Source organism: Gobio gobio, assembly GCF_949357685.1.
Source record: "Gobio gobio genome assembly, chromosome: 2".
Lineage (NCBI taxonomy): Eukaryota > Metazoa > Chordata > Actinopteri > Cypriniformes > Gobionidae > Gobio > Gobio gobio.
This window is the reverse complement of record NC_137098.1, coordinates 49970116-49990056: the sequence shown is the minus strand read 5'-3', so window position 1 is coordinate 49990056 and position 19941 is coordinate 49970116. Positions and strand designations below refer to the sequence as shown.

General features: G+C 39.5%; 2 protein-coding genes across 3 annotated transcripts in view; one reads left to right on the top strand and one right to left on the bottom strand.

The window, feature by feature from the left end:
- The window catches only part of tub (TUB bipartite transcription factor), a 56511-nt gene extending 44780 nt beyond the window's left edge, over nt 1-11731 (top strand). Inside the window, exons 7-12 of the mRNA XM_079810833.1 lie at nt 2118-2309; nt 3310-3422; nt 3863-3977; nt 4229-4327; nt 5169-5340; nt 9948-11731. Of these exons, the coding sequence (XP_079666959.1) occupies nt 2118-2309; nt 3310-3422; nt 3863-3977; nt 4229-4327; nt 5169-5340; nt 9948-10081 (825 nt within the window). The 3' untranslated portion in view covers nt 10082-11731. The remainder of the gene's footprint in view (nt 1-2117; nt 2310-3309; nt 3423-3862; nt 3978-4228; nt 4328-5168; nt 5341-9947) is intronic.
- Nucleotides 11732-14799: 3068 nt separating this feature from the next.
- ric3a (RIC3 acetylcholine receptor chaperone a) lies at nt 14800-19566 on the bottom strand. Of its 2 annotated transcripts, none has more exons than XM_079839492.1 (6): nt 19337-19566; nt 18613-18821; nt 17992-18070; nt 17337-17424; nt 15944-16089; nt 14800-15853 (listed from the first exon to the last, which is right to left on the bottom strand). In XM_079839492.1, the coding sequence occupies exons 1-6, from the start codon at nt 19452-19454 to the stop codon at nt 15027-15029; spliced, it is 1467 nt and encodes a 488-aa protein (XP_079695618.1). In that variant the 5' UTR covers nt 19455-19566; the 3' UTR covers nt 14800-15026. The 2 variants fall into 2 exon arrangements, with proteins under 2 accessions (XP_079695618.1, XP_079695619.1); XM_079839493.1 differs by having other exon boundaries at nt 19403-19560.
- Nucleotides 19567-19941: the final 375 nt, after the last annotated feature.

The following is a 19941-nucleotide window of genomic DNA, read 5'->3' as shown; positions in this document are numbered from 1 at the left end:
CATTGATTTGGAGGGGTGTCACAATACTTTTGGCAATATAGCGTTTATCAGTGCCATTGTTTTGTCTCAATTTGCACAACAGTAATGTTCATGTTTATAAAAGCTACTTAAATGTCATGATTCAACTAAGGCCTAGTCCTGGCTTAATCTAAAGGCCTGTTCACACCGGGATGATTTTCACGAGCGTTTATCGCCGATGTTCAACGCCTCGTGACTAAACAAAGGGCGCCAATGTGAGTGTGCACACCGACGCGAAAAACGGCAGGCGTAAAAAGCGTCATTTTTTTTTGACGCGGCACGTTAAAAACAGGCCGACCAATGAGATTGGCGCTTTTGTTCACGTGCCTGGAGCTGCTGAAGTGACAGTAAAACACGACTTGGTGGCGCTCAAGCACAAAACGGTCTTGCCGAGCACACATTGATATGACGAAGAAGTAGTAAGTAGACAAAGAAGAAGATGAGCTGCTAATGCTGCTTACCAGTTGGTAAAAAGTGTGTGTGAATGGTTTTGGCCATAGACACAATATATCTGTGGTTTTGGCAAGCACGTAAATACTGTCTCTCTTCTTCTTCTGTGTGACAAGCGAGTGTCAGAAGCGTAAAGTGCCGCAGCACCACCTTGTGTACCGGGAGCGCCATCATCTACTGAATGTGCACGTTCACTCGGTGCATCGCCAGTGGAAATCGCTTGGGTGTGAACACTCAAGACGTGCCAAAAAACGTCACGAAAAACGCTGGCGATAAGCGCGTGCAATATTCGTCCCGGTGTGTACAGGCCTAAAAGGGTTAATTCACCCAAAAATGAAAATTCTGTCATTAATTACTTACCCTCATGTCGTTCGACACCCGTCAGACCTCCGTTCATCTTCGGAACAGAAATGAAGATATTTTAGTTGAAATCTGATGGCTCTGAAAGGCCTCCATTGGCTCAATGGCACGTTACACTCTCAAGACCCTTAAAAGGTACTAAAGACGTCGTTACAAAGTCCATCTCACTACAGTGGTTCTAAAATAACTTTATGAATCGGCGACAATAGTTTTTGTGCGCAAAAAACCCCTAAATAACGACTTACATAGTGATGACGATTTCAAAACACTGCCTCATGAAGCTTCGAAGCGTTATGAATCAGTGAGTCGAATCAGCAGTTTGAATCGCCAAATTTCAGCAGTTTGGCGGTTTGACACGTGATCCGAATCATCATTCGGCTCACTGATTCATAACGCTTCGAAGCTTCATGAGCTTCGAAGAATATCAAAAGAATATCAAAATAAGAGTCTGTGAAAACAGAGACAATGTAATTGTGACAGACTAATTGCACTTTTAAAAATGTATAATATTTTTATTCCTGCAGTGTGACAAATAAAGAGAAGTGCATAAAAACATATACATTTTAACTTGCAATATTAATGTTGAAAAACGGTTCCTGTGTATGTTATTTGTCTGCTCTCCAAGATATTCCAGTAAACTTAAGTCATGAAGTCTAAATGTGTCTTTGAGTGTGTAGTGGCTCATCCATGTCTCCTGGGCCTGACCCTGTTAACGTCACTGGGCTGCTTTGTTGCTCTTTAACATTTAAGTTTTAAAACCCAGCTGCGCTGCTTACATTTCAGACCACAGGGACATTTGATTCATTCCAAACGTCTGAGGCGGTCCAAAACGTCTGAGTGCACTAGTGAAAATACCTCTGTTATGCATTTTTATAATTTGTTAAAAGCAAGCACATCTGGAGTTCACATACTTACGGTTGATTAGAAATAAAGTAGAATCTTGCTCTCTTTTTTTTCTTTTGACACTTGGATTTATTGATTTTCCTAGAGACTTACATTTTGTCCTAAATTTACATCAACTTTTCTATGTTTTACATTTTTCAAAATTCATTGCTTTCTTCTAGGGTTAGATAAAACAAAATGTCTTCATTTTCAATTAGGTTTTCATCCATTTCATTCCATCCAATCCAATCCAATCCAATCCAATCCATCCATCCTTATTGTTAAGAAATGTTTATAAATAAATGTGGTTGTGCATTTGTAATAATCAACAAATGTATATTTCTTTCAACTATAATCAATCTATAATTAACCGGGATGGATTTCTTTCTGCTTAATCAATGTGAAAGGAGGCGACCTCAGCTTCCAGCCCTTTGGCCAATGAGCCATCCATCGACGTGGATGACCTGGAGGAGTTCACTCTCAGACCCGCCCCACAAGGGGTTACCGTGAAATGCAGGATCACACGAGATAAGAAGGGCATGGACAGGGGCATGTACCCCACCTACTACCTCCATCTGGAGAGGGAGGATGGCAAGAAGGTCAGGCACACCAAAACACTTATTATTCCCAGTTTTTGGCTTATTTGGAAATGTATCATTGTTGTGCACCAGCAATCAAGGCCAATCAGTGATACTCCATTCTTCCCATTTTCTGAAGTGATTGAAATTATTGATTCTGATGAAAGGAATAAAATTTAGCCCACGGAGATTTAGCTAAATGACAATTAACCATTATATTGCTGCACTGGACAAAGGTTTATCCTAAAAATATAATGACTAATAGTAAATCACATGTAAAAACAAGCTGCAGCGAGGGCAGGGATGATTTTTGGTGTGGCGGCCGCCACAGAAGAATGAATGTAGCGGAAACGCATATATATAATATAGTAGAAAATGTATAAAAGTGCTGTCAAATCGATGAATCGTGATTAATCTCGTCCAAAATAAAAGTTAATGTTTACATAATATATGTGTGTATTGTGTATAATTATTATGTATATTTAAATGCACACTCCTTAATGTATATATTTAAGAAATATTTGCATGTATATACTGTATATTTTTATATTATTATAAATATTAATATTTTATATATAAATATAAAAAAATTCTTAAATATATATACATGCATGTGTGTGTATTTTTATATATATATATATATATATATATATATATATATATATATATATATATATATATATATATATATATATATATATATATATATATATATATATATATATATATATATATATATATATATATATATATATATATATATATATATATATATATATATATATACAGTTCACACACACATATTATTTAAACATTAACTTTTATTTTGGATGCGATTAACCGATTGTCCCGCACTATATATACAGTATAGCTGAAGTGTTTATTAGTTGTTTATAGCATTTCTCAAAATATGGAAATGCTGTCTCAGAATGTTTATAAATGGTCTGAGTCTCTGATTGTTCTATTTGATGTCAGTTTTGTGCTGCTGTTCGGTGCCCAATTAAATCTTGTCACGCTTTAGGTTTTCCTATTAGCCGGGAGGAAGAGAAAGAAGAGCAAAACATCCAATTACCTCATCTCCATCGACCCAACTGACCTATCACGAGGTGGCGAGAGCTTTATTGGCAAACTGAGGTATATTTAAAGATGATTCATCGTGTCGTGTGATTCATAAGGTAGCATAACCTGGATCTGTGCTGTTAATGTAGAGACGAGTCTCTTTCTAAACATTCGAGAGGGAGCTTTAATGAGTTCATGTGCATGTGTGCACTGCTGAACCTATTTAAAACTGTAATTGGGTTCATTGCTGGTGTGCTGGTGTGTCCTCATTCATATGAGGAATGAGCAACTGCATGCTCCTGTTGATGTCTCACTACAGCACTTTTAAAAACAAACTTTTGATATGAAATATGTTACAATGCTTTAATAATTGCTTTATTAATTTTTTTCTTTTGGTTTTGGGGTGAAATATGGCCTAGATATATTCTTGGCAGTCTTTGATAGATTCACACTTTGCTGTGACACGATGCAGTCTTGTAAGAATTTCTTCAATAAGTACAATGTTGTCCCCACAGATCAAACCTTATGGGTACCAAGTTTACAGTGTATGACAGCGGTATGAACCCAGTCAAGAGCACCTCCAGCCTAGAAGCAGGGAATCTACGACAGGAGCTTGCAGCGATCTGCTATGTGAGTTTGTGAGCATGGTGTTGGTCAGTGGCCAGCAGAGAGCCAGCACCCAGCCCTAAGGGCACTGGATCTTAGAGCCACAAGCAATGATGAGCCAAGTCTGACCTCTGCTGGTTGGTTTTTTACATAGCAATAGCACTGATAAAGGGAAAACAGGAAGCAAAATGCTTTAAAGTTGATAAATGAGTCATGTGTATATAAACATGGTAGCTAATTAAGATGTGAATGATTGTTTGTTTTCTGTTCTCTAGGAAACTAACGTTTTAGGGTTCAAGGGGCCTCGGAAGATGAGTGTCATTATTCCTGGAATGAACATGGACCATGAAAGAGTCTCCATCAGGCCTCGAAATGTGAGTGCATAGCTGTTTAGAATGGCTTAATCCAGCATTTAGGTCTATGTGTGTATAAATAGACCTTCAAGTCAGCATGAAACAGAAGTTGTGAGTGTCTTTAAGTCCCTATTGTGTCGGACATCTGAGTGAAACAGCTTCTCAAATAAGAAAAAAATGTAGGGCGGGACTTTTTGTTAATCGGGAATGGATTATGAGGGCACATGAATAAAAAATAAAATAAAAGATGTGCACAGATAAATCATTTATAATAAATATTGCAATATTCCATAAAAAAATCGGGATTGTTCATCTTGATTTCATGGTGACTTTAATGTCTCAAAAGGGTAATGGTAGTTCTCAAAATATGGTGACAATCACTCACTTTTAGTCATGATTTAAAATATTTTCTTCAATTTGCCAGGTGCTTGAAAAATATATAGCACCTTTTATCTGGCAAAATACTTGCATGACATTTGTTTGTGTATTCATTCATTTATTAATTCAGCATTAGTACGTAATGAGTGCGAAAAAGCAAAACAAAAGTAATTAATAATATGCCATAATATAAAAAGAATGTGAAATGACTAGTACTTTGAAAATACAAAATGTTTTGGAGGAAGGAGAGGCAGTTCAAATGTGCACAATGATATCATTTGACTTAAAATAATTATCAATCTGTTAAATTACAGTACATGTGTCATTTATGTTACATGACCAGTAAAATATTATGTAATGTATATCTGTCATAGGCCAGTGCAGAACAGTAAACATTGACCTATTTTATATACAGATGTTAGCATTAGCAGCAAAATGACATGCTCTAATGGAAAGCTAATCCCCCTACATCTGTCTATCACAGGACCATGAGTCTCTACTGGCTCGATGGCAGAACAAAAGCACTGAGAGTGTGATAGAGCTCCACAACAAGACGCCTGTGTGGAACGATGATACTCAATCATATGTGCTCAACTTCCATGGAAGAGTCACCCAAGCATCTGTCAAAAATTTTCAGATCATTCATGACAATGACCGTGAGTGTAAAGCTTTTTGTACTAGTTGCATTAGATAGTGAAAAGGTGGAAATAATCTGATAACATTATCAACATAAAACTATGAAAGCTTGTTTCCACCACTGAATTTTTTTAAGATAATTGTGACATTTTATCAATTGTGAGTTACAATGTCAGAATTGCGATGTATGACTTTTTCTAGCAATTGTGGTTTATATCTCGCAATTCTGACTTCTTTTCTCAAAATTGTGAGATTTAAACTCGCAATTGCGAGTTATAAAGTCCAATTTTGAGGAAGAAAATACTTTGTTTATATCACAATTTTGACTATAACACACAATTCTGACTTTATATCACACAATTCTGACTTAATAACACACTATTGTGAGTTTATATCACAATTCTGATAAAAAGTTGCAATTACCTTTTATTATTTTTTTATTCAGTGGCGGAAACAAGCTTCCATATAAAACTGTAGTCCATGCTGTAGAAATAAAGTCCATCTCAAATTCAATTTCTACTGTAATGAAGTGTATTTATTTCACATAAAAAATACAATTGTTCTTTAAAGTCTAAGTTTTATTTTAGCATAGTCTAGTAAGTAAAGTTTCCGGTGTTACTTAAAAGAAAAAAGATAAATTCTAGATATCTGGAGATATACAGTGGGGAGAACAAGTATTTGATACACTTGTTTTTGTATTTGATTTTGCAGGTTTGCCCACTTACAAAGCATGTAGAAGTCAGTAATTTTTATCATAGGTACGATTCAACTGTGAGAGACGGAATCTAAAACAAAAATCCAGAAAATCACATTGTATGATTGTTAAGTAATTAATTAGCATTTTATTGCATGACATAAGTATTTGATACATCAGAAATGCAGAACTTAATATTTGGTACAGAAACCTTTGTTTGCAATTACAGAGATCATACGTTTCCTGTAGTTCTTGACCAGGTTTGCACACACTGCAGCAGGGATTTTGGCCCACTCCTCCATACAACCTTCTCCAGATCCTTCAGGTTTCGGGGCTGTCGCTGGGCAATACGGACTTTCAGCTCCCCCTAAAGATTTTCTATTGGGTTCAGGTCTGGAGACCGGCTAGGCCACTCCAGGACCTTGAGATGCTTCTTACGGAGCCACTCCTTAGTTGCCCTTGCTGTGTGTTTCGGTTCGTTGTCATGCTGTAAGACCCAGCCACGACCCATCTTCAATGCTCTTACCGAGGGAAGGAGGTTGTTGGCCAAGATCTCACAATACATGGCCCAATCCATCCTCCCCTCAATACGGTGCAGTTGTCCTGTCCGCTTTGCAGAAAAGCATACCCAAAGAATGATGTTTCCACCTCCATGCTTCACGGTTGGGATGGTGTTCTTGGGGTTGTACTCATCCTTCTTCTTCCTCCAAACACGGCGAGTGGAGTTTAGACCAAAAAGCTCTATTTTTGTCTCATCTGACCACATGACCTTCTCCCATTCCTCCTCTGGATCATCCAGATGGTCATTGGCAAACTTCAGACGGGCCTGGACATGCGCTGGCTTGAGCAGGGGGACCTTGCGTGCACTGCAGGAATATAATCCATGACGGCGTAGTGTGTTACTAATGGTTTTCTTTGAGACTGTGGTCCCAGCTCTCTTCAGGTCATTAACCAGGTCCTGCCGTGTAGTTCTGGGCTGATCCCTCACCTTCCTCATGATCATTGATGCCCCACGAGGTGAGATCTTGCATGGTGCTCCAGACCGAGGGAGATTAACCGTCATCTTGAACTTCTTCCATTTTCTAAAAATTGCACCAACAGTTGTTGCCTTCTCACCAAGCTGCTTGCCTATTGTCCTGTAGCCCATCCAAGCCTTGTGCAGGTCTACAATTTTATCCCTGATGTCCTTACACAGCTCTCTGGTCTTGGCCATTGTTGAGAGGTTGGAGTCTGTTTGATTGAGTGTGTGGACAGGTGTCTTTTATACAGGTAACGAGTTCAAACAGGTGCAGTTAATTAGATTAGATTAGATTAGATTCAACTTTATTGTCATTACACAAGTACAAGTACAAGGCAACGAAATGCAGTTTAGGTCTAACCAGAAGTGCAATAGCAGCAAGTGCAGGATATACAACGTTTGCATAAGTGCAGGACATGGATATGTACTGAGTATATATAAATATGTCTATAAATAGAGAGATGGTTATTACTATAAACAGAATTTACAGGTGAATATGTACAGTGAATAATATACAGATGGTTAATACTATAAACAGAATTTACAGGTGGATATGTACTATGAATATAATATAATATACAGATGGCTATTACTATAAACAGAATTTTACAGATAGAGGTATACAATGATATGTTAGGCTAAAATGAGGAATATGGCAGTGGATTAAGGTAGTGCAATAAATTATGGACAGAAGCTATCCGAAAAAAAGTGTAAAAGTGCAGTGGAAGTGATTGCATATTACAGTTAGAAGTACGGTGCAAAATACAAATGTAAACAGTAGGTACTGTAAATAACAGTCGGCAGTGCAAATGAGCATAATCCAGTTACGGTGTGGTAGTGCAAAATGAATAAGTAAACAGTTGTTACTGTAATAAAGAGTCGGTAGTGCAAGTAACAAAGTGAAGGTGGATGTGAGGTAGGAGAGTTATCAGTATATGAGGGGAGTGGATCAGCGGGGGTTTGAGTTCAGTAAAGAGACAGCTCTGGGGAAAAAACTGTTCTTAAGTCTGCTGGTCCTGGTCCGGTGGATCCTGAAACGCCTGCCGGAGGGCAGGAGAGAAAACAGTCTGTGGGCTGGGTGAGAGGAGTCCTTGAGGATGCTGCGAGCTCGATGCAGACAGCGTTTCCTCTGGATGTGCTCGATGGCAGGCAGTGGAGTCCCTGTGATGCGCTGGGCAGTTTTCACCACCCGCTGCAGTGCCTTGCGCTCCGCAACAGAGCAGCTCCCATACCACACTGCCACACAGTTGGTCAGGATGCTTTCTATTGCGCAGCGATAGAAGTTCACCAGGATAGCCGAGGAGAGCTGATTCTTCCTCAGTGTCCTCAGGAAGAAGAGGCGCTGGTGAGCCTTCTTGACCAGGCTGGAGGTGTTGGTCGTCCACGACATGTCCGCCGAGATGTGGATCCCCAGGAACTTGAAACTGGAGACACGTTCAACAGCCATTCCATTGATGTGGATGGTGTCGTGTGTGCCTCTTGACTCCTTCCTGAAGTCCACGATGAGCTCCTTCGTTTTGGTGGTGTTGAGGAGCAGGTTATTATCAGCGCACCATGTGGCCAGGTGCTGGATCTCCTCCCTATAGGCAGTCTCATCGTTGTTGCTGATGAGACCAATCACCGTTGTGTCGTCCGCAAACTTGACGATAGAATTAGATCCATACACAGGCTTGCAGTCGGCGGTGAAGAGGGAGTAGAGAAACGGACTTAGCACACAGCCCTGTGGTACACCAGTGTTGAGTGTGATGGATGTGGAGCAGGTGGATCCTGAACGAACATTCTGGGGTCTGTCAGTTAGGAAGTCCAAAATCCAGTTGCACATTGAGGTATTGATGCCCAGGTCTCCAAGTTTGGCTATTAACTTGGTTGGGATGACAGTGTTGAATGCTGAGCTGAAGTCAACAAACAGCATGCGTGCGTAAGTGTTCTTATTGTCCAGGTGAGTGAGCACAGAGTGCAGTGCCATGGAAACGGCATCCTCTGTGCTCCTATTGCTGCGGTAGGCAAACTGGTGTGAGTCCAATGTGGATGGTAGAGAGTCTTTTAGGTGTTCCAGGACCAGCCGCTCAAAGCACTTCATGACGATGGGTGTGAGTGCTACAGGGCGGTAGTCATTAGGGCACCTCGGGTTAGAGTGTTTTGGCACTGGCACAATGGACGTGCGTTTAAAGCATGAAGGTACAGCTGCTTGGGCAAGAGACAGGTTGAAAATGTCTGTAAAAACCTCAGCGAGCTGCTCCGCACATGCCCTGAGAACACGACCAGGGATGTTGTCTGGTCCAGCAGCCTTGTGCGCGCTGATCCGGCTCAGTGACTTGCAGACATCTGTGGAGGAGAGTGTGATTGGTGGGTCAGCTGAGGGTTTGAGCTTGGTGGCAGTTTCTCTGTTGTCTCTTTCAAAACGAGCGTAAAAGTGATTTAGCTCGTTCAGGAAGTTGACATCAGTGGCTGCGGGGGTGGAGTGGGTGGGTTTGTAGTCACTGATGGCCTGGATGCCCTGCCACATGCGTCGAGGGTCAGAGTTGGAAAAGTGACCCTCTATCTTTAGCTTGTAGCAGTGCTTGGCCTTTTTGATGCCCCTCTTCAGGTTTGCTCTGGATGCAGGTAATGAGTGGAGAACAGGAGGGCTTCTTAAAGAAAAACAAACAGGTCTGTGAGAGCCGGAATTCTTACTGGTTGGTAGGTGATCAAATACTATTGTCATGCAATAAAACACAAAGTGCACCTATGATAATAATCACAGACCAGCTACATGCTTTGTAAGTAGGAAAACCTGCAAAATCAGCAGTGTATCAAATACTTGTTCTCCCCACTGTATATACACCACATAGTCTAGAGATGGATTTTTTTTGTTCTTTACTGCACTGAAGAGTAGCAGTTAATTTTTCTGTATTCTCGCTCTTTTGTGTATGCAGCGGATTACATTGTGATGCAGTTTGGTCGCGTAGCAGAGGACGTCTTCACAATGGACTACAACTACCCCATGTGTGCCCTGCAGGCGTTTGCTATTGCTCTGTCCAGCTTTGACAGCAAGTTAGCCTGTGAGTAGCCGTCTCTCTCTGCCAGCCACAACCACAAAAGAACCCAGCCAGACTGCTTTCCAATCTGAATCACTCAGTAAAGGGCTGAGGTGAACTCCAAGGCAGCAGGGTCCCTCTCTCAAGATCCTTCTTTGGAGGCATGAATGTGTATAGAGTATGTGTCTTTGTATGAATGTGTGTGAGCAAGGTTTCTGCATTTGGAAAAAAAAAAGGGCGCCACAGTTGAGGGAAAGCACAAAGACTTCACAATTCAAGTGGGTGGAGATTATCGGAAGATGGTGCATTCATTTAAATCAACAGTCAAAGTTTCTTTCTTTACTTAACCAACAAGGTAACACTAACATTTTGCTAATGTTAAAATAAGGATGTTTTACAGTAGTATGTGTGTCCCTAAGATTAAAAACAAACATAATTTTCGCCATGGTTGTGTTCACTAACTTCAATTGTGATTATTCACAAGAAATGTAACATTATAACAGTTTGGATATTTTATTTAATGAACTTTCGTCAAATGTTTTTCAAATGTGACATTTCTTCAGTTATACCTGTCACTTGTTTCATTTTTAATTTATCGATTCATGCTTCACAAGGATTCCAAAGCCAGTATGAAGTATGACAGACTGACATATTTATTCACTATTTATGTATTTATAGATTTCCATACCATCTACTGCTTGTGTCTTATCCCATGCACATAATTCACTGGGCTTCAAGCTCAAAGCTTGACCAGGGCGCCTTCACATTTGAGCTTTTGGTGCGGATTCATTACAGCTCCACAAAATAGATGTAATCATTATCAGTTCATGTCCTGCTCGTTTTCACACCTACCTTGTTTGGTCCGGATTTTCGGACTTTTCAGTTTGGTCCGAATCAAAATTGCAGGTGTGAAACCTCCCCCGTACCACGGTCCGGATCAAACAGACGAAATTTGGTCCGACGAAAAGAGGTAGTCTCGGTCCGGATCAAACTGAACAAAGGTTCGGTTCGTTTCTAGTGTGAAAGCATTTTCTGTATGGTTCGGACTTTCAGACCATTTACAGGAAGTTCCTGTTTATGTTTAAATATTATAACGTTATTTTTAAATTCAATCTAGGCTACATTGATTATGAAAAGTGAAAATATGCGCAATATGTCAGTAGACAGAAAGTCAGAAATAATTTTGAATTAAATTTTGTATGATTTTGCTTAGAAAGCATTTCTTTCATGGGAATTTCGTTTTGTATAAATTGTATCTTAATTTTAATCAACGTTTAATCAGATAATTGCCTGGATTTAATAAATAAGAAGCAAATAGTCTATAGCAGACAATCACGGGAGCGATCACATGCTTTACACATGAACTGGAGCGCGTCTCAAATAAACCGAAACTCAGCAGGCTACTTGCCTCACAAACATGAGAAATGTGTATATAAAGCTTGAAATGTCCACTTTTAAACGTAACGAATAAAAAATAGTCAAGCAATGCGCACTGTTCAATAGTGGCAACGACGATATGCATCCGTTCATTCAATTTGTCAAAGACGCTGACGTCAGACGCACGTCCGTTTACAAACCAATCAATGTCCAGATGCAGCCCACATAGATGATGACGAGTGGACGCAAGTGCGTCATGTAAAGTTCTTTAGTCCGCTCACATAATTGCAATGTGAAACCAAACCAAAACTAACCGAATATATAAAAAGTATCAAAACATGAACTTCGGTTCGGACCTTGGTGCGGACTTTCAGGTGTGAAAACGCCCTTAGGGTGCGTTCACACTTGTCATGTTTTGTTCGATTAAAACGAACCCTGGTGCGATTGCTCGGTTAGTGCGGTTAATTTGAACATACCTATGTGAACGCTGCCATCCGAACCCTGGTGCGCACCAAACAAGCGGACCGAGACCGCTAACAAGATGGGTCTTGGTCCGCTTCCAAACAAACTCTGGTGCGGTTCGATTGATATATGAATGCAACACGGAGTAAACTAACCAAAAACAGGACGTGATGTCACAAGATGCGATGCTACAAGTCAGCTGATTTGACGACGCGGAAAGATCGGTGTATCCAAATTGAGTAGAGGGCAAACGAGGAGGTAAAGTGCCTCATCAATATATGCAGATATTCGTTTCTGCATACAACGGAGGAAATCCTGGTGCTGTTTTGAATATTTTGAACATTTTATGAGCTCTTCATGACTTCTCAGCTGGTAAAAATAAAACCATATGTACACGCATTAAATGAAAGCGTTTAATCTAGCACACAGCACTGTTTAGAATGTTCGGTAAGAAGCTCCGGTTCGGTAACTTTAGGTTCGCTGTTAAAAATGCCAGTGTGAACGCTAAGCGGACCAGGACTAAATGTTTTGTTTTTGTTTTTTTGGTCTGGACCAAACGAACCGAACTACAAGTGTGAACGCATTCCTGCATTTGCTTTGGAGGTCTCCTACAATAGGTTTACATCCATTCGGGGTTTCAGCTTCCTCAGTACAGAAACAGTAGGCAAATGATGGCATCAGTGTTCCCTGGCAGCCAATGATTTGTTACAAACCTACAAAGGTTTGTGCAGGAAGTGAGATTGGAATTACTGACGACTCATTTCAAGCAGTTCAGAATCGGTTCTTTCTCCATTTATCGTTCATTTTGATCTTTGAAACTTTGCAGACCGTTTACATTCACAAACCGCTATATTACACACTACATGAAAGGTAATATATAAAAAAAGCATACTAGTACAGTTTATCTACAGTTTTTAAGTGGATTCTAAAACTTTACTGTCAATAGAACCAACCAAAATGAATGGTTCACCAGGTCCACACCACCAGTAGCTCTAGTGTGAAAGTCCCAAATGGTGGCGTAGAAAATGTGTATTTTATGTGAGGGTCAATATCAGGGTAAGTACATTATCATCTCATACCGACTTACTACATTTGTAGGGAAATGTACTGAATGGAGCACTTTATTCAAAGATTAATGATGGAAAGCTGTAAATATTGTGCCTTTGGATGAGACACTTGTGATGCTTGAAGTTGGTGAGATGATAAATTGTTTTCCTCAGCCAGTGTTTATCATGCAGCTACTTATAAGCTTCTGTTGTTCTTCTTCTTGAGAACAACCTGTATATTTCCAGTATACTGGGCTGTATATTTCCAGAAAGATCAGGTTTCGTTGCCTGCTTGTGGAGTAGATGATTTACTTATGAAAGTACTTATTTGACACATTGAGACGAGTAAGTATGTTTACATGCACTTTAAAAGTTTGATTTCTGTCGGCCTAAAATAATGATTTGCCATGTAAACGCTTTAGTCCAATTGAAATTATACCAGTCTGATTTTTGTCAGACTAGCAGCCCTTCATAATGTGATTGTAGCTGGATTATAACTGTGCGTGTAAACATGCTTGGTGACAGTTTGTTCAAGTCATCTATACACTTTCCTGCTGCATGAAGATACAGTAGTTGTGAAAAATGTGACTCGAACAAAGTGTCAGTGGAATTTATGTCATCATCCTTAATTGTACTATAGCTTGTACACTTCTGTGTCTTTGCTAAACAATGCTGATGACCGAAGAAAGGAAATAAGTGAAGTTGTATTATCAGTGGGGCGATTTACCTACTGTACCAACTGCCCTTAAAGCCAAACCATTCTTTAAAGCAGGAATGGGCAACCTCACACATGGAGGGCCACTGTCCTGCAGAGTTTAGCTTTAACCCTACTCAAGCACACCTGAACAAGCTAATCAAGGTCTTCAGGATTACTGGGAAGCTACAAGCAGAGGCACTCCAGGACTGAAGGTGCCCATCCCTGCTTTGAAGCATTGTAGAAGTCTTCAGATGGCCACACTGATTTACTAGCTCTGCTCTATTATGCATTAGCACGCCTTGCGGTTGGTTTTTATCATGCCATTTTTCATTCCAGTTGAATGTCACAACACAGTCTTGGAAATTGGATAGATCAAATTTGTTCGTCATTGTCTAAAATATAATATTAATGTTGAATGAATCTTTTCAAGAAATTAAATCCTAATTTTGTTTTCTGCTGAGTGCCCCTTCAAGTTTGTTGTCCATCACACTAGGGAAACATTCTTAATTTCACAAAACAGTGCATTTTAAGTTAAAAAGCATCTACTAATATTTAGAACGTTTGTATGTCTTAAACAATCCAAGCTAAAGGCAAGAAACGTGCTGCAAATGGCATACCTTTTTTTGTTACTATTCTCTTTGGTCATAAATAATGTTGTGGCTTCAGACATTACATTTTGAAATGTATATCTTTCCCTCCAGAAAAGTATTTTTACTATTACTTTTTTTTTTTTTTAGAAAAGAATATAAAATGTATATTAAATTCTTTGGCCAAATTGCAAAGAAATACCTGTAAGTTATTCAAGTTTGTTTTTTAACTGCCTCGTGATACCATTCCAGCACTTTCTATACTTTATGTAATGCTCTAACAGTTTTGGGTTTGCTCTAAATGTTTAAAAACACTGAAAATTAATGTGTTTTCTGCTATTTTTTATATATATGTTTGAAAAAATCTCACCACTCTTGTGTTGAAGTGATAATGTATAACTGTTATGTCACACTGTTTTGTAAAATGTGTACATTGGTCAATATACAGTGTTTGTATACAGTACTCAAGATATGAAAAAAAATAAATCTGAACGTGAATTTTCGCATCTCAAATATTTAAGATTAAATCGTTGTATTTGCTGTACTTCAATGCTCATGAAATAATGTCCATACAAAGCCACGTCTGTTCACTTTTTATTGTCTTAAAAGTGCTTATTATGACATAACATACTCTAAAAATGTTCTCTAGCTGTTCTTAGAAACATATTAAAGAAATCTTTTTTTTTTTTCTATTAGCCTGTATGGTTACAGAGGAACTCCTTAAGCAAAGCGAGAAAGATTCACAGTAAGGTATGTCTATACAGAGGGTAATTGAACACAACACCATTCTTTAATTTTGGCTGGCAGGTCACTTCTTCACCTTTTGTTTCTTGTGACGCATTCTTAGAGTCCCAGAGGCTTGAGCTTTGGGAGAATCTGACTTATTGGAGATGACAGTTACCTCAGGTTGGTATGACTGTAGGAAGTGAAAGAGGTCAACTTCCTGTTCCTCGGGATCACATTCCACTTCATCATTAAATCCTAGGCTCTCAGCTTCCATCAGTGGGTCCTCCTCCTCCTTCTCTTCCGCCTCACCCTGGCTTTCTTCATTTAGTTGATCTCCCTCCTCTTCATCACTATTTTCTTCCTCTTCTTCTTCAGAGTCTTCATCACCATTTTCTTCCTTTTCTTCATTTCCCTCTTCCTCTCTTTCATGTTCTTCTTCCTCCTCTTCCTCATATTTGCAGCCGACAGCGCCACCCTTTGGATAATGGAAGACGTGTCTGTGATCGCTGAAGGTGATTTGCCGTCTTCTCCTGCTTGGATTCTGTTGCTCTTCTCTTTCACTTGGGTTCTCTAGTCTGTCATCATCTTCATCAATTACCTTCGGAAGACAGGGCTGGTCCTCTCCAACATCTTCCTCTTCCTCCTCTTCTTCCTCATCATCTTCCACCTCCTCATCATCTTCATCTTTGTCATCCTCTTCTTTTTCTCCTTCATTCTCCTCCATTTCCACCTCCTCGTTAGTACATGCATCATCAGTAAGCTCCTCCTCCTCCTCCTCTTCTTTCTCCATTCTCTCAGCAAGCTCCTCAGCTGTGGGTATGGCTTGGTCCGGTTCTTCCAGAATAACACTAGGAAATCTGCCCCTTCGGGAGATCATGCCATACTCTGGGTAGGTCTCAGCTGTATATCCTTGGGAAGCAGTGAATAAAATTAGACACAAAGTTCAAGGAACGAGCAATGGAAACAGTAGCGGACCCAACACAAACCCTTGAGGTATACCTTCCCAGTCTGCAGTGTAGGGCGCCTCCTCAGCCTCCTCCTCAGGCGAGGCTCCCTCTCGCAACTGTCTCTCTTTCATCATTTGGGTGATCTCCTTCAACTGTTTAAGCTTTCTCTCCTCACGCCTCCGTGTGCCCCTGCGTGACCTGAAATCAAAACAAAACAACTAATCAAAATCACATCACAACCACTGCTAAAACACACACATCTCAATGATAATCATGAAGAAAATTTTACTTTATTGAATTTAAAATGTGCAAGAAATGTGTTCTTTGAATATAAAATTTTTTTTTGTTATATTTACATTTATGCATTTGGCAGGTGCTTTTATTCAAAACGATACACGGATCAGGCATAACATTATGACAGGTGAAATGAATAACACTGATTATCTCTTCATCACGGCACCTGTAGGGGAGATATATTAGGCAGCGAGTGAACATTTTGTTCCACTGCTGAAAGTGCCAACAGTGGGTACGTGAGCGTCAGATCTGGACCACGGAGCAATAAAAGAAGGTGGCCTGGTCTGATGAATCACATTTTCTTTTACATCACATGGATGGCTGGGTGTTTACCTGGGGAACACATGGCACCAGGATGCACTATGGGAAAAAGGCAAGCCGGCGGAGGCAGTGTGATGCTTTGGGCAATGTTCTGCTGGGAAACCTTGGGTCCTGCCATCCATGTGGATGTTACTTTGACACGTACCACCTACCTAAGCATTGTTGCAGACCATGTACACCCTTTCAGGGAAACAGTATTCCCTGGTGGCTGTGGCTTCTTTCAGCAGGATAATGCGCCCTGCCACAAAGCAAAAATTGTTCAGGAATGGTTTGAGGAGCACAACGAGTTTGAGGTGTTGTCTTGGCCTCCAAATTCCCCAGATCTCAATCCAATCGAGCATCTGTGGGATGTGCTGAACAAACAAGTCCGATCCATGGAGGCCCCACCTCGTAACTTACAAGACTTAAAGGATCTGCTGCTAACATATTGGTGCCAGATACCACAGCACACTTTCAGGGGTCTAGTGGAGTCCATGCCTTGATGGGTCAGGGCTGTTTTGGCAGCAAAAGGGGGACCAACACAATATTATAATGTTATGCCTGATCAGTGTATGTGCATTCCCTGGGAATCAAACCCATGAGCTTTGCATTGCTAGCACCATGCTCTCTACTGACTGAGCTACAATTTTTTTTTTTTTTTTGTAGAAAAAAATTATATAATACTTCCATTTAATTTAAAAGACGGTATCAGCTACAGCTAAAACTGTAAAAAAAAAAATAATAATTACAGATTCCATTTCAGAGTGTCATGCAGATCATGTCAGTGCACTGTCAGCTCTTTGATCAATAAGATGATGGATGGTGGAAGGAGAGAAATATGATCTGTTTACCTGGTAGTCGGGTGGAAAACTTTAGATATTCTCTTTTCTCTGGCTTTTTCACTCATTCTGGCCTGCAGCTGCCCCGGCTGACAAGTAGCTGCCAGAGAGACAATTGAATGAGGTTTAGAATAATGTTAGATACAGAGATTCACTCTGAGCCCAAAACGGGTGCATGAGAATGAGCAAAATTTTACACAAACTTTAAATAGGAAAATCTTTTTTCAATTCCACAGAATTAAGAATAGTTAGATTTTTTTCATAAACATGCCAGTACAGGGAGTGAGTGCTCTATCGGTTGCTCCCTCCACCCTTTGGCATCCATTTGATGAATAGAGCTAAACCTCTTACTACTGATCCAAAAGACATGCAGTTAATTGGTGTTAGGAGCTGCTAGGCTTATAAAACATTACTTCTGATTGCTAATCCGGGTTGAATAAAAGGGAGAGAACAAAGCTTGCCAGGTCTTAAACAGGATCTTAATCTACCTTATCTGGATTTGCATGTCGTTTAGCAATTGATATGCTGAGAATGCATGTAATGAGTAAAACAGAAATGTGGTTTAAGAAGGGTCACAACTTGACAATATGGTGTTAGATATCTATCTTTGTTAGATATATATATATATAATGTTGTCCAACTAGGGTTGATGTATATGCGAACTCACGCATCTCTTCAAATGTGCATTCTGATTGCAGCGTAGGGAATCTGCACTCTTGTCGATGAGGTTTGTCCTTAGAGGTCAGCTGTTGAAAGATCAAGGTAAATATCACTGATTTAGCTACGGAGAGCAGATACATAAGCAGAACCACATTCAAAAATAATGGCATTCAAATACCTACCGGTATATATTTTTTTGTTTCTAATTTATTAGAGCAGATGTACACTACTGTTCAAGTTTGGGGTCAGATATTTTTATTCAGCAAGGATAAATTGATCAAAAGTTACCAGTCAAGACAATTCTAATGTTACATAAGATTTTGATTTCCTATTAATGCTGTTATTTGGAATTTTCTATTAATCAAATAATCCTATATAATGTATCATGGTTTCCACACAAATTAAAGCAGCACAATAGTTTTCAACACTGATAATAATAAGAATTATTTCTGAAGGATCATGTGACATTAAAATATAGGCCTAGTTCTTTTGAATTGTAATAATATTTCACAATTTGACATTTTTTAACATATTTTTGCACCTGTTAGATCTTTATTCCAGGGGAAGTACTATCACAAGAGAGCTGCTGAACACAGCAGATGTCCAAACAGCTTCTGATAGGACTCACCTTGAAGAACAGGTAGATGATATAAAGGAAAATCCCAAAGCCATAAACAGGGATGACCTGGCCCAGCAGATTCGGTTTGCGAACACCCTTGACTCTGGCAATTGCCTCGGGATTGTAATGCTTGATGTAATGAGAGTCTGTGTCCCAGTGTTCATGATCTTCGGGGAATGAATGGCTGCGTCGTGAGGGAGGAAAATGCCCTGGTCCAACTTCAAAGCAAAAATAAAATAAATAAGTATAATAATTTTATCGAGGCTGCGCTCAAAAAGAGCAATTTTTAGTCGGTGAACACATAATTTGTTTATTTAAAATGTAACATTCAGTATAGCAATTTATCGTACTTTTTTCAGGCATGGAAAGTCATATTTTTTGTAACTACAGTAAAATAAATAAACTGAACTTAGACAAAGCTCTTTATAATGTTTTAATGATCCCATATAGGCATTCCATATTATAAATGTATCATATTTAATGATGGTCACCGTGCTAAAATGTCAAAGATGTCAGAAGGAATAAATTAGGATAAATTTGTTGTGGAAAAAAAATGACATTGGGAAACTGTGATCCTCACATTATGAAGCCACACACCACACGGGGAGGAGGTTGAGGTTAACGCGACCTGAGCACAGAGATCACAGGGATGGTCAAATCACCACTGCACTGACATTATTGAAACAGTAAATGGGGGGTGAGGGATTATATTTATATCTCATGATCATCTTACCCACTGACTGCACTGTTTCTTTCTTCACTCTGGGTAAAAATAATTTGGGTAGGAATAAAGACATACAGAGGACGATGCAAGAGACGAAGGTGATCTTCTGACATGTTGAAATAGCCATATCGATACGTGAGAGGAAAATGGTGTAGAACAAATGGTGACAAGCGTCAACATCACGACATCACTTCTGCGAAATTTCCTGTTGATTCGCTGAAGCGGAAATGACTGAAAACATTAATCCGACATCCGGGTGAGATTAGACTGACGACGACTCATTAAATCAGCTCACTCAGAATCATAAATCGCATTCGTGACCTGTTATTAACCTGTTTTATGAGACAATTTAGTCTTTTACTCTTTATTGTACGTTCCCCCCGCTGACTTTACATGAATACGTGGGGATATGTCCGTAAAAAAAAAAAAAAAATCATTTCTCAAATGTAATGTTGTTCGTGATCTTCTTCTCCTTGTTATTCACTTATTTGTCCAGTAGATGGCAGTACTGTAATGATTTTAGAGCTCATGAGGACTCTCATCAAGTATCTTACAGTGAGAGAGAGAGAGACCTATATTATATTTTAATTAGATGTATTAATACGATATGTAAA

What these genes read in the sequence shown, in the direction of transcription:
- ric3a (XM_079839492.1), bottom strand. Translation starts at nt 19,454, where the DNA reads ATGGCTATTTCAACATGTCAGAAGATCACCTTCGTCTCTTGCATCGTC. An exon ending in AGAAACAGTGCAGTCAGTGG is followed by an intron (nt 18,822 to 19,336) that starts GTAAGATGATCA and finishes TTTGCTTTGAAG; the next exon opens with TTGGACCAGGGCATTTTCCT. An exon ending in CTACACTGCAGACTGGGAAG is followed by an intron (nt 15,854 to 15,943) that starts GTATACCTCAAG and finishes CTGCTTCCCAAG; the next exon opens with GATATACAGCTGAGACCTAC.